Raw genomic sequence first — 15,241 nt, 5'->3', positions numbered from 1 at the left:
CCAATCCACAGTAAACTTGGTTGTAGTCCATGGCTGATACGGGAGTGTAAGGAATGCTAGCGCCCCCCTGAAGTAAGGTAGGCTCAAAGCACTTTTGGGGCCATAGCTCGACTACTGTTTTGTCATGAATTGCCATCTTTTTTATGGAAAGTTGGCCTCTAGAAGGCATGACCGTAACTCATTATGATTAATTTGTGGAGTAGTGCCACCTAGTGGACAATGCATGCATTTAAAGGCTCAAATCTTGACACGCTGCAGCACTACCACATTATTTGGAAATGTCGTTCATTGGGGCAAAACAACTGACAAATGTCAATACCTCGAAAACCATTTTGCCAACAATTATGCACATTACCCGTACTCATTACGATTTATTCAACCACTCATGTGGTACTAGTTTGAGTATTATACTACACACAACTGAGACATGTCCACTCAAACCCCAAACCCACCTACCTGTGGTTACCGGTTCCAAAACAGCAATATTTCTTTAACATGCATTTCATCTTTATATACATCTTATAACATGACAATACAACAATTCATTTAACCACACTTAAAAACACTGCAACGCCAACCCACCCTACCATGCCCTACTGTCACAACTACCTCACTGCACTTTGCTCCAGATCCATTTTTCTCACATCTCCACCTCTGCGCCCTTGTGCAGTGTTGACTTGCAAAGGCCCTACGCCCCCCTGTGGCAGGAGGACCACTCGTTTTCTCCTTAAATCCAAATGTAACATTTACAAAATTCAAATGGCCTTCTTTCACGTGTCGAAGCACTCAAATAATTTAACCATTTGCTGCTTGGGCAGTTCACACATTGTATTTAACGTCAATGATCACTGCTTGAAACAATGTTTTAATGTATTATTATGAAACTCAATACTTGTGAGCCTATATGTAGCATTCTACATTTGTTCTACATTTAGTATTGTCTGCAAATATATTCTTGCCTTCAACTAATAATCCTACATATATATGTGTGCATATTTTTCAAAACTTTAAATAGTTATACAATGAACCTTATATTCTTGCTTGGGTTTTCCACAAAATGCTCGAATTTAGCACAAGAACACTTCTGTTATAAAGTCACACTCATCTTCACATTCACTACACAGATCTCAAACCGCAGAACGCAATTCACAGGTACTGCTTCACACCCTATCAGTAAAAAAAACGCCAGATCCACAAATGAATTTCATTAATCTTCACTCAGGAGAAGATATACAACAAATGTTTAGTCTATGAAAATAAAACACCTTTTATTGGAATGCAAAATATCTTATTTTCTCACTTAATTCTTGCTCATTCTCTCAATTTATGTGGCAGTCATATTAAGCACAGCTATGTGGCACATCTAGCATTATTCTAAAAACACTTGAAATATTCAATAATTCCTTAAAATAATTTAACTAAATGAACTAAACAGAGCTTGTTTTTTTTTTTTTACGCAGAAAGAAGTCATGGGTGAGTGGCCGGTCAGATCACGTCTGCATTTAATCCTCACACTCAACATTTTCAGATGACATTTAGATGTCCCCATGTTAAAGAGATGACATTATTTGCCCCAATGATGTTATAAATATGTATATGCTGCTGTCAGCTTCTGGCTCCAGCATGATATTTCGCATTCTGTTCCAGGGTCGTCCAGTTTCACTGGAGAGTTCATGATTGAGGGTAATTCTTCTATAAGTGTAAACCTAACAGAGTTGAGGAACCTAGATTTACAATACCAAGGCACGTCAATCGGAACCATTCAAGAGGCTGTGTTAGTGGCAGGTAAGGTGGTTACGTAACATTTTTGTAACAAAATTGTTTCAGCATGTCATGGTGAGATTTCAGGAGAAAGCTCCACCTTTTTCCATTTCATTTAAGAACCCTGTGCAACACAACACCAACACAGCTCCCACATGTCCATTTATCTCCACTGGAAGCAGTCAAGATAATGTGATCTAGTTTATGAATGGATCATACAGAACAGACTTAAACAGATGTGAAGAACAGCAGCATTCACAATGCAAACTGTGATTAACAGATTATAACATTCATGCAGATTGAACCAGCATGTTCCCTTCTGAGGAAAAGGAGAAAATAATAATAATCTAAAAATACATAATAACATGTGAATATCTTCTTTATGTTTGCTCAAAATACTCCAACCCATACACCTTAAAAGCCTTTAATCGGGGCACCTGTCATGATCAGTGGATTTACAATTAAATATATATTAATGATAATTATTAATGATAATAAGATAACTTTAAAAAGACAGTGTTAGGATATTGATAGCTGCACAGATATACATTAATCTCAGTCCACCTTGTGTTATGTGTAGATTGTCGGACTATTGGAGATGAGACAACATGCTTGTGCGGGTCTGAGCATATTTGGAGTAACACTGTGTGTGATGATCACTCAATCTGCTGCAACAAACCAGAGTGTGTGGCAAACATTTCTCACTACACACCTCTGTGTATTCCCAAAGTGTCAAGTGAGTTTTTCATCTGGGTCCCAGAATCTTAAAATAAATTAGCATCTGTCAATTAGCATATTTGAGTAATTTATGCATTTTCCTTTTCATTTTAATACAGTTCAACTGGTGGGAGCTATGTCAAACCAGGGAAATACACAGTGGAATGCAGCTTCCTTAAATAACACAGTATGTACCCAGTTCCTATATATATATATATGTGTGTGTGTGTGTTTTGTCACACTAATTCTTTGTTTTAATTTGGGACAATGAGTTTCTGCTTTTGCTTATTTTAGTTGGCATCAGGTTTTAACACCATGAACGGATTTGAGAAGCTCATCACCACAGTCAGGTAACACCTTGTTGTGATTGTTGACCTGATTCAGCCTTGAGCTCCTCAATCCTCTATCTCCTTCATATCTCTGTAGAAACCTGCTTCCATTAAATACAAAAAAAATGAAAGTGTGATGATAGAGTAGCACTGACATATCATCTTCACCCCCACACTTACACACATAAGTAAGCACTTTCAGTTTCTATTTTTAAATGGTCTAGTGTTAAGGCACTAAACAAAGAATTTGATTGTTTGAACCAACTGCAACTGCTGCAGCTTGTCATCACAGGTGTTAAAACCCTAGATTCTTTTTTCTAACTAGCCCTAATGGGGCGAGTGCTGAGTTTGAAGTGACACTCGCCGGAGTATTTAAGACTGCCAAACTGGCTAAACTGATCGAAGGGCTGAAGAGCAGTCTGCCGGCCAGCATTAGTGTTGAAACAACAGGTAAGGGCCCTCTCTCCCCCTGGATCCCTCACACCTATTGCATGCATTGTAACCATGTCAGGAATCCACAGCATTTTACTACTGGCTATAACTGGTAAAGATGGGTAATGAGATAATTGTGTTCTGAACAAATTATTGTCTTAAATCTAAATGACATATTACTTTAACCTATTTTTACATTAGCCTCTCTGATATCTCTTAGCTTTACAATTTGTTAACCAAACTAGAGCTTCAGTTTAGTAGTCAGTCTATTTTGCATGAGTATGCAAAGTAATAATATGAATTCAATAGGTTTGGTCCATGTATATGAAGAACTGTGAAGTGTCACACACTCCCAAAACATCTTAGCAATACATGTTGACAGTAACTCTATTGTGTAAAACATCATAATAAGGTGTGTTACTGTTATGTGATAAGTGAGTGTCACCCTCTCTTAGGACTGGTTGAGATGGACTCTCCTTCAGGGAAAGTACCCTACAAATCGAAACAGGAACTGAACTGCTCCATCGATGACACCTTAAGCACATGCAGCTGGTTTATCACAAAACAAGGGAATGAACAACCGGCATCCATCGGGAATGGGTCACAAGTGATAGTCGGGTCTTGGTGTTCAAACTTCACATACCTTACACTGCTCCAGGCCACAGGGCTTTGGGATGGTATGTTCATGTCCCTTGCATCAGCCAACCAAACATGAATCCTTTACATTTGTGTGGCATAGTGGCATACTCCTCAAGTCCATTGTAAAACATTGTACAGTTGTAGTGTTTTAGCCTAACTACCTTGTTAGAACATTTAAACCAGGGATACTATTCTCGAGACTTTGGCTTTGGTCTCAAGAAATACAAGAATACCAAAGTCCTTTGTTTCTTTTCTAGGTCTTGACTTTAAACATACAAGAGCAAAGTTGGGCAACGAGCAAAGTGTCTCACTCACGAACTATTGAATTATCTTAAAATATTTTTTTTAGAATACTTTGCCCATCATTCAAACTAAGGTCAATGGAGTCTCAACCCCAAGTCCCTGAACTTGATTAGAGACATAAATAGGTCAACGAAAGGGCTGCATGAAATACATTCCAATTTCACAGTTTACTAAGTGGTCCCTATGACGATCTGACAATTCTGATTACCCAGTCTCATTTGCCTCCTCCTCCACTACTGGCATTAGTAAGCAGGGGCGTCCCTCTCTACCTTTAAGAAGCTTTTGAAGACCCAACTCTTCAGAGAGCACTTCCCGTCCTAACTGGCACTTCGACTAGTAACTTGCAATTACAGCAGTTACATTTCTGCACTTCTTTCTCTCTTTTTTTATTTCATTTTGTTATATCTTATGTAAAGTAGTATTTATTTATTGTTACACCAGGTTCTATTGCTCGTAGCTTGAACATTCTCTCCCTTGTACGTCGCTTTGGACAAAAGCGTCTGCTAAATGACTAAATGTAAATGTAAATGTAGTAAACAGTAAAGCAACTGACAGACTAGGGGCCCTAGGTTGAGGGCGAAAACTGCTGGCGGTAATGGCAGCAAATGCACACTGTTGCTGCACAAAAAAGGACAGGTTTCAGAGAGAGCGTAAAGGTGTGGCCAAAGGCACTTAGTGGGCAGAGTCAGGCCAGGCATTGTCAAGCAATACGATTAAACTGAACGTGTCAGATGAGAATACAATGTAAAATGGCAATATCGCAGTGGGTTAGTGTTCTCCAGGAGCGCTTTTACGAGGAATAAACCATAGTCCCCCTTCCATTGTTCAATACAATACAATTAATTGACACATAATTGTATATGCCCTAACCTCATCCCTTTGAACTGACGGTTATACTGTTAATCAGTGTATGTCATTTTGAGCCTGTAAAAAAAGGCTTTGGCTTAGATTTTATGACAAGTTAACATTCTTTTTGCAGAGATCAATATTACTCCAGTAGCAGCCCATAGGTTGAGTATGAAGTATGAGCGGCATGACATTTCTCAACGGTTTCTGGCTAATTTGACCATGAGGAACAAAACTAGGGTGCTGTCATTTACTGTAACCCGAGCGAACATCGAGATTTTGCCACGCCCTTTTAGGGCGCGTCCAGCACATCTGTATCTCAGCTTCAGAAGGTCATAGACACTTGAATTTGGTCTGAAAATGACCGGAATACGCATGTTTATATATGCACTATGAAGGTTTCTAGGCTCTAAAAAAACCTTTACCTTTCGAGATATTCAAGATATTTTGGGGGGGATATTCGCGTGGGGTGCAAAAAGCTTCAAATCTTGAATGTCTTGAATATCTCGAAAAGTAAAGGTTTTAGAGCTTAGAAACCTTCATACTGCATATATAAACATGCGTATTCCGGTATTCCTTTTGAGACCAAATTCAAGTGTCTAAAACCCAGATTTATATTTAGATGTACTGATAATATGGGACAGGGAACCTGATGTGTAAAATGCAAGAGCAGCAGTGACCAGTAGCCTACATGAATGGGGAATGCATAAGATATTGAAGGTAGTGAGCTATGTTTATGTTGATGTTTATGTTGATGGATTTCAACACCTGGACCAACTTGAACGCAATCTCTTTCTGCATTCCGTTGTGGAAAATGCGGTGTTGTGGCACGGCATTTCTTTTTATGCCTTCTCTAATGGCCTACAACATGTGAATAGAAATAACAAGAAATGTCATAATTGTGTATTTACATCATGGATGACATTCATTTACTGCTGACTGAGCATTTAATTCAAGTCGGACAAATTAGACTACCTCTTCCAATAAAGGGAGCGTGATATTTTTTGGCAGACAGATAAATCTGACTTGGGCAGTCTTGGTTTGTGAATGCAAATGTTCCCTTTCAGAGAACAATATGTCACCACGCCTATATCCAATATCCACGCCATGGCAGACTTTTTAATTTATCGCCAGAGTTTATGGCCGTTTTTGCCAGCCATTTTCACCATCAAACTAGGGCCCTAGAAGTCTCAAATTGTCTTGATTGGAATAGATCTCTGGTTTGTCTTGGTATTGACTAACATGGTCTTGACCATAGCACTGTTTTCTATCTGCTCTATATAAACTGTTTGAAGCACATAGGCCTAATGATTTCTTTGTTTTCCTTTTGATATAGGTTTATATACATGCAAGTTTACTGATGGTTCAATATCACACAAGGCCTCTGGAAATGTAAGCATTGACTTGCTTCCTGATGAAATCACAATGATAAGTGATCCCCAGACGGCAGACTGCGACGTGCCCGATCCGGACAAAGTGATTGGTGTGACTGTCAAGTGTGTAATTTTACCTCCTACCAGTCCTGTAGAATACACTGTCACCCTGTCGGTGTCAACCTTCAACGGTGATCCGAAAACTATGGTCAAAGAAGGTAAGAGCTGTGATGTGATCTGACCACTTATCCCAATGATGCCAACAGTGACTGAAAATCTTCTATATTAATTTGACACTGCTATATGTGTGTCCTCACCCATGCGTGTCACAGAGCATGCTCTGCTTGGGTCTGGCCAGGGCACCTCTGCCTCATGTACAGCGTCAGTGTTGACTTTTATTTATTTTTGGTAACATCTTAGCTCATTTCAGCAATACTTGGTCAGACCGCTGCAGTTGCACCATAGTATTTACATGATCCAAGGTATTAGAGTGAACTGTGAATGTCCTAAACATGGTAATTGCCCTAACCACATATGGTAGTACCTCTATATGGTAGCCACCATGTCAGTTCTGTCCACATTTATTAGTAATTGGCAGCGAGTGTGCGTGGTCTTCCCAACCCAGTCAAATCACAATGAATGCGATGTAGAACAGATTGAACGGATTGATTAGCGTACCATGTTGTGCTGCCATGGCTACCAAACAGGAGAGCTGGGTGATGGGCTGAACAGCCACTTCTGCTGTGCACCACCTCTCTCAACATTCATTTTTGAGAAGGTTGAAGCATCTGTGATATTTTTTTTTTACCTGGTCCCTATTTCCCCATCTTTTTGAGTCCAAATTTTTACTAGGAACAAAAGCAATCTATATCAGTTCAGTATTGAGTTAGAACACTATAACCAGCAACCAAAAAATGGCTATACAATGTAATTATATGGGGCAAGCAGAGAAACTGTAGAAAAAAACAGTCATACAGTAATTGAGGTAAACAGACACAGGTCTATCTCTGTAGAGATCATTTCCATGTTGTCAGACACATAGAATAACATTATGAGCCTGTCAGTGATGAAAACCAGCGGTTTATTTTGACGCAGATGCTTGCCCCATAGGATTACATTTATAAAGCCATTTTGCGGTTGCCAGTTAGAGCATTCTAACTCAATACTAGACCGATTTTGATTGTTTTTGTCCCTAGTAAATTTGGACTCCAAAAGATGGGAAATTTTCATTAAAATTTCCCCTTTAATTGTTAAACCAGTATGTCTCAGTAGAAACATAAGACTGTATGATAACTCCAGAAATAACTAGATGATTGTTCTTTGGTCTTTGGCATGTTTCTTTTTTTCAGAAGGAAAGTCGGCGGAAAACATTAACTATACGTGCAATATACAAGTACCTTGTAGAGAAAGAAAACCAACCATTGAAGCTAAATGTATATTCGAAAACAGCCAAAATCAGAATATAGAACAAAACTTAAAGATCCCAGTCCTCTATAGTAAGTGATACAGCAACACTTCTGCCATAGCTATCATAGCCAGCTTTGCTCTGCATTTCTCTGCATGTATATCATACATCTTACAAACAACATGTTTCATTTATATCAAGATAGTGACAAATTTTGTGAAGCCGAATGGCCTTGGAAAAAGACCAAGGCTGGTTCGACTGCCACCCAGCCATGCCCGCCCAAAAGGACGGGCAACATAAGTCGAACCTGTAATGAAGAAGGTCAGTGGCAGTCTGAAAAGAACTACTGTGTGTCGGAGGCAATAAACAAGTTGAGTTCTTCTGTAGAGGTAGGTCTATGACCTCAGTTATTCAGCACTTCAGTACAACACTTAGAACACTTGGCCTTTCCAATGCCTATTTATATAACTAACAAATGACAAGCGAAGCTCTCTGGCCACCTACATTCTCTGTGTGTGTGTGTGTGTGTGTGTGTGTGTGTGTGTGTGTGTGTGTGTGTGTGTGTGTGTGTGTGTGTGTGTGTGTGTGTGTGTGTGTGTGTGTGTGTGTGTGTGTGTGTTTGTGTGTGTGCCATTTCAGTACTTCAAACTTGGACTTAATGCCACCCCTGAGGTTGCTGTAGAAATATTTTCTGGCCTGAAAAATAACAGTGCCGCCGGCTCCAACTTGACCCTTGGTGATATCCAGGCCACCATAGGAATCCTGGATGGAATGGCGGATGCCTCTTCTACAGTCACATTACAGGATGACTCAATGATGAATGTGAGAATTCAGAATGTGTTTGTAAGCCCGTCCAGACTAGGTCATATAGAGTAACGTCATTTAGCAAAAATTGGAACTAGCAACCAACTGTCTGGTTTTGCATGCCAAAGGGATGAACTAATGACCTGTTGTTTAGCTGAATGACTCAAAACTGACTAGCTGATACGAAACTGGTGATAGTGTTATAAAGGAAAAAGGTCCTCCAGCCAGGGCTATTTCCGGAAATATTTGTCATGTCCTTTAATTGGGTTAATCATGTCCTCTCTATCAATATTGCTAGTATAATTAGTGCACAATTTTTTTTAAATGTGCTGTTGTTTCATGATATTGTGGGGAAACAAATAGATGAATGTTATTCTCTTTTAGGACTTCATAGATTCTGCTAGCAATTTACTTTCCACACCATGGACTGATGACACAAGCGCTTCAGAGAGCCTGTCTAAGAACTACCTGAAAGCAGTTGAGGAGCTGGTGGTGAACATAAAATTAAACCAAAGTGAAGGGCACAATTCTTCAAACATAGAATTACAAGTCTGCCGAAATGATGACACCTGTAACAGAACGATCATGGGTGTGCAAATGGCATTGTCAACTACGGCACACCAGTCTAAAGTAGTGGCACTGAAGAACCTGGCCAATCTACTCCCAAATAACATAAAAAACACAGAAAGCGCAAGCATTGTGGTTTCGGCCACTCTTGAAAATGCCTCTCATCACACGGCAAACATCACCCTAGCGTTTCCTTTCGACAACACCTCAGCAACTCCTGACAAAATTTACTGTGTTTTCTGGGAGACCAATGGCAGTCGGTGGTCAGAAGAGGGTTGTGTGGCGAGGATGGAAACAGATACCATTATCTGTGAATGCAGCCACTTGACCTCCTTCTCATCACTCTTCTCCAAGGAGCCTGTTGATTCGCCCGTTTTGAGTATGATCACCTACATAGGACTTGGCATATCCATCTGCTCTCTCCTTGTCTTTCTGTTCATTGAGTGGCTAGTTTGGACTGCCATAGTCAAGTCCAACCTCTCACATTTCCGTCACACATCCCTGGTCAACATCGCCTTGTGTCTACTGCTGGCTGACTGCAGCTTCTTAGCCTCGGCGTTTCCATTGAAACTCGGAGAGCCCTGTTGCTTCATCATGGTGTTGGCGAAGCACTTCTTCTTCGTCGCCATGTTCTTCTGGATGCTCTGCTTGGGCTTGATGCTTCTCCACCAACTAATCTTCGTCTTCAGTCCACTCAGGAGAAAAGTCTACATGATCTTATCCTTCACCATTGGGTATGGCGGCCCCACAGTGACAGTTGGCATCTCATATCTGTACTACAGCAGGTGGTCAGAGAGCTCTTACTACGACGACACAACGTGCTGGCTGAAGTACGAGGGCGCGATGAAAGGCTCACTCCACGCTTTCCTCTTCCCAGTGGGGGTCATCACAATAATGAACTTGTTCTCAATGGTGGTGGTGATCATGACCCTCCTGAGGCCCAACGTTTCAGAGGGCAAGGCAGACGACAAGGAAACTTTGAAAAGCATCCTCAAGGCAATAGTGTTTCTGACCCCTGTCTTCGGTGGGACATGGCTCCTTGGATTCTTGATGTTCTTCATGGAAAGGTCAACCTTTGGAGTATTACTTCACTATGCTTTCACCATTGTCAACTCGCTGCAGGTATGTTTTGATGTTTTCTTTCATGAATACCTCCATTTTAAGCCTTAATGCTTGTGGTGGATTTGTAATGTTATTGTTGTCTTTGCATTTGCAGGGCTTCTTCATTTTAGTAACAGGATGTCTCGGTGAAAAAAGGGTGAGTACAATTATCTTTTATTCAGCCTTTTATCACAAGTATTGCAATCAAATTGGAGATCGTTGGTGGAATGAGCTGCCCAGCACTACCAGAGCAGGGGCGTCCCTCTCTACCTTTAAGAAGCTTTTGAAGACCCAACTCTTCAGAGAGCACTTCCCGTCCTAACTGGCACTTCGACTAGTGCGTAACTTGCAACTACAGCAGTTACACTTCTGCACTCTTTCTTTCTTTTTATTTCATTTTGTTATATTTCTAATGTAAAGTAGTATTTATTTATTGTTACACCAGGTTCTATTGCTCGTAGCTTGAATATTCTCTCCCTTGTACGTCGCTTTGGACAAAAGCGTCTGCTAAATGACTAAATGTAATGTAAATGTATCTTCACAAAACACTTCTGCAGTGACATTTCCTCTTCGTTTGGTTTCGATTAGGTCCGAGATGAAGTTTTGAAATACATACTGGTCACTGTGAGTTCCCTTTACTAACGAGACATTGATCCTTCTATCCAAATGACTTATACATAGTTTGTTTTACTCATCTCTTTTTGTTTTTCTACAGAAATCCCCAAAAAGTGAGAGCAGGCGAAATCTGACATCATCCATTTCTAAGAAGTGATGCCAAGAAAGGTACGTTCAGGACAGATTACCAAAAGATGGTCTTACCTATAGACTTCTTATCTATAGACATCTTACCTATAGACTTCTTATCTATAGACAAAACAATCTCACATCTGACAAATGTATCACTTGAGTAGATACTTCCCTCAGAGCTATTTAAGGTCTGTTTTTACCCTCAGTCGTTTCAAGTAGACTCAAATGGACAGATCACCAGGTACACTACAATCAAGGTTTATTACTGCTACAGACCTCTATTTAGCCAGCATACTTCCACAAACCTGCAAATACCTCTAGAAGTGTCCAAGATAGCTGGTTGTCCAGAGCATCTGCATTACGCCTCATGCTTTATCAGCTACATTACTATCTGACTCAGTGACTCTGCAAATCTCTTCTCCACAGCTTCTGTGGTCTGTTGGCAGTTGATGAATGGGTATCAAGACCTGCTTTAGGACCAGGGTGTCACTAGGATTTTCAAGGCAGCTCGGCCGAGAATGGAAACAGCTAAATGGAAAGAAGCCATTCAGCAGGGTCCACAGAGGTCATGCAAAGCCATCACAGAAATACAAAAAAAAATGATTAGTTTGACAGATACTTTATTGCGAAACAGTTGCTATGAAAAGTAATCTCCCCTCAGCCCTCATGTTTCATAGATTGCCTCACCTAGACAACTCATGCATTAGGTTAGGTTTCTTGGTGACCATACTAACATGACCTCTAACTTAATGTAATGTAAACTAATGCAATGTAGATTCTACCACAAAATCCTGTAATATAGCCATTAATATTTGAGTGACTTGTATTTGTCTTGAAATAAAACAGTAGCTTTGTTTGTTTGTTGTGAACATACCTGACTGACATACATGATTTTAATTGAACTTTCTTATTAAATGCCTCCAGAATGTAGACTAGGTTTGAAGTTTATCTGGACAATAAAAAAATTGCATTCTTTTCAGATTAAGTAATAGTCATTTCTGTCTTATATTACGCATGAAGTTTAAAAAGCAGTAACAAATATTGAATTTCAGACATCTCAGTCACATCTTGTAGTTTCTATAAGGGCTTATGAGTCCACTGAGACAAATGTACATGGTTTTTACAAGAATGCACACTGGCAAAATATTGTGCCTAACTCAGTTTGACCAAATCTAACCATAATGAACTCTGTAGATTCTTTTTAATTCACCCTGCTAAGGAGACAATAGATTTAGGCTATCCCTGGCTAAACATACATTCACCTCAGTTTGACTGGAGAATGGATACTTTATCTGAATGGTGAGCTAACGCCTCACCAAACTGCACTGTTTGCAAAGGGCTTTTGTTCATGGGTCTGAAGAAGCCAGTGTATCCTTTAAACTTTAGGAAATAGTCTTAACACAACTGCCTCAGACATACCATGGCCTGAAGGGGGTTTGTCAGACGAGAGGGCTCTCCAGTCCATGATCATGATAAATAACCTGCCTGGTGAAATAGGCCGTTTCTGCCAGCTGTTTTTTGCCGCCAAAAGAGGGCCCCATATGTCTAAACTCCAGACCAAGAAAGAAACAGAGCACTTTGGTATTCATGGTTTTTCTTGACACCAAAACCGGTCTCAAGAATAGTATCCCTGGTTTAAAATGGTCTAACAAGTCAAGGAGTATGCCACACAAATGTAAAGGATTCATGTTTGGTTGGCTGATGCAAGGGACATGAACATACCATCCCAAAGCCCTGTGGCCTGGAGCAGTGTAAGGTATGTGAAGTTTGAACACCAAGACCCGACTATCACTTGTGACCCATTCCCGATGGATGCTGGTTGTTCGCTCCCTTGTTTTGTGATAAACCAGCTGCATGTGCTTAAGGTGTCATCGATGGAGCAGTTCAGTTCCTGTTTCGATTTGTAGGGTACTTTCCCTGAAGGAGAGTCCATCTCAACCAGTCCTAAGAGAGGGTGACACTCACTTATCACATAACAGTAACACACCTTATTAAGATGTTTTACACAATAGAGTTACTGTCAACATGTATTGCTAAGATGTTTTGGGAGTGTGTGACACTTCAAAGTTCTTCATATACATGGACCAAACCTATTGAATTCATATTATTACTTTGCAAAATAGACTGACTACTAAACTGAAGCTCTAGTTTGGTTAACAAATTGTAAAGCTAAGAGATATCAGAGAGGCTAATGTAAAAAAAATAGGTTAAAGTAATATGTCATTTAGATTTAAGACAATAATTGGGTACTTTCATTGTGTAAAGTTTCAAGGAAAAAATTACATTTTTGAGGTGTATTTTTGCCATGCATTATTAGCACACATCTCAGATTGATGAGAATTAAACATATTTCCTCAACTAGGATTTCTTAGGACTTTTAGTATGTTGTTCTGGACACTTCATAGAAATGATCTATGCTGAAAAAAATTATTTTAAAATTAGTCTGTTGTAAAACGCTATTTTGCCTGGACTAACAGTAGCCTACATGACATGCATGTGAAAAAGATGTCAAAACTTCATCGCGGGGGAGGGGGCGGGGTCGTCTGCATGCAAAAAAAGATGTCCAAAAACTCCGTTGGGGGGGGGGGGGGGGGCGGCGAAGTGTCCTCTTTTTCACAAACTCAAATCTGGTCACCCTACCTATGCTAGGCTTGGGATCTCGATCTGTTTCCTAATCGTCTTCATATGTTGCCAAGACAAACCTCTCACATTCCTGTCACATGGCATCAGTCAACATCGCCGTGTTCCTTTTCCTGGTCGACTGCAGCCTCCTGATGTCCCCCTTGATAAAGGATTTCCATAAACCCTGTGTTATTTAGCTTCTATGGCTAGCCTATATGTAAACTATTTCACATGCACACACAGAGCGACACGTAAACACTTCTAGCTTGTTCAACCAGCTAGTCCCGTTTATTACGAACGACAACCGAACTTATACAGGACACAGGTGCCACCTAGTGGTCACCATAAATGAAGCGCAACATTCAGCTTCATACATAACACCCTGGTGTCTCAACTTGATGGTAGCCGAGCATTTCTTCTACCTGACCATGTTCTACTGCATGCTTTGCCTGAGCATGGTGCTTCTCCACCAACCGATCTTCATTTTCCATCCTCTGAGGAAGAAGGTATTCTTAATCTAGTCCTTCACTACTGGCTGCATCTGCCTCATGGTGACTGTGGCAGTCACTGAAGTGTACAACGATCAGAGCCCTGACAGCTCCTACCATGAGCCAAAAACTTGCTGGCTGAAGTATGAGGGGACGCCCGAAAGGCTCGCTCCATGGCAATGGTGATTGTGACCCACCTGAGGCCTAAGGTTTCAGAGGGCAAGGCGGACAACAAGGAGACGGACGAGAAGCATCCACAAGGTGATTATGATCCTGACCCCTGCCTTTGGCATGACACGGGCATGGGATTTTGTGTGCTCTCAATGGATGTCATTGATGTACTCTTACCAAAGTTGATGGACTATGCTTTCACCCTCACAAACTCACTGCAGGTGAGTACACTTTCTGCTTTGTCCTTATGGTCATGTAAATACGGATTTATTTTATATCATAATGCAGTTATAATATGGCATGCTCATCGGTCATTTTGTGTGTTTGCTTGTTTTTCCAGGATGTTAAGGGGAGGAAAAGGTAATTCTGTGATAACATCTGCCCTACAGTAACATCTCCCTCCCCTTTGATTCCTCAGGTTTAATACAAAGTGTTGAAAAGAGTTGGTTGCTTGGTGAATTCTTCACATTATTAGCATTCAAATGTCTCCTGTACCCTACATTTACATGCTTCAGAGTTGATGTAATATATGCTTACTTTCTTTAGAAATCTCAGAGAAGTAAGGGGCACAGGGAATCCAACATCAAAAAGAATTGATACCTATTCTGATCAGGTATCATGATTTTCTGTTCATTTCCACCAGGCACATTGAAATGCTGCTCTATTAAAGATAAAGATACTGAATTTACACCTGCTTTACTAAATCTCCTCTCCTCTCTCGGGTTCTCTTCATCCTCTCATCCCCCTATCCCCCATGTTGTTCCTCTCTGATCACTCAAGGTTTGGAGACACTCCACGGGATCTCTCATCAATATTTAATTGACAACACCGCAGGGCAAGTGCTTAGTGAGCTCCGTAAGCAAGCACAGCAATTGCTCTTTTCAAATCCATATCTGCAGTATCTTTAGCAGTTGATGCTGTGTTTTAGGGTTTTCC

At 40.5% G+C, this 15,241-nt stretch overlaps 2 protein-coding genes across 2 annotated transcripts in view; one reads left to right on the top strand and one right to left on the bottom strand.

Annotated features, from left to right (window-relative positions):
* Positions 1–365, bottom strand: part of LOC116223698 (adhesion G-protein coupled receptor F1-like) — a 3,335-nt gene extending 2,970 nt beyond the window's left edge. Inside the window, exon 1 of the mRNA XM_042709888.1 lies at positions 356–365. Within this exon, the coding sequence (XP_042565822.1) occupies positions 356–365 (10 nt within the window). The remainder of the gene's footprint in view (positions 1–355) is intronic.
* A 2,423-nt stretch (positions 366–2,788) lies between these two features.
* adgrf3b (adhesion G protein-coupled receptor F3b) lies at positions 2,789–11,895 on the top strand. The gene is made up of 12 exons (XM_031582042.1): positions 2,789–2,828; positions 3,133–3,257; positions 3,695–3,916; positions 6,364–6,618; positions 7,750–7,896; positions 8,007–8,194; positions 8,445–8,627; positions 8,994–10,298; positions 10,393–10,434; positions 10,866–10,901; positions 10,993–11,060; positions 11,451–11,895. The coding sequence occupies exons 1-11, from the start codon at positions 2,794–2,796 to the stop codon at positions 11,047–11,049; spliced, it is 2,595 nt and encodes an 864-aa protein (XP_031437902.1). The 5' UTR covers positions 2,789–2,793; the 3' UTR covers positions 11,050–11,060; positions 11,451–11,895.
* The last annotated feature ends 3,346 nt before the right edge of the window (positions 11,896–15,241 follow it).

Source organism: Clupea harengus, chromosome 15 (assembly GCF_900700415.2).
Source record: "Clupea harengus chromosome 15, Ch_v2.0.2, whole genome shotgun sequence".
Classification (NCBI taxonomy): domain Eukaryota; kingdom Metazoa; phylum Chordata; class Actinopteri; order Clupeiformes; family Clupeidae; genus Clupea; species Clupea harengus.
The sequence above is the reverse complement of the archived record's forward strand: the minus strand, read 5'-3'. Positions and strand labels throughout refer to the sequence as shown.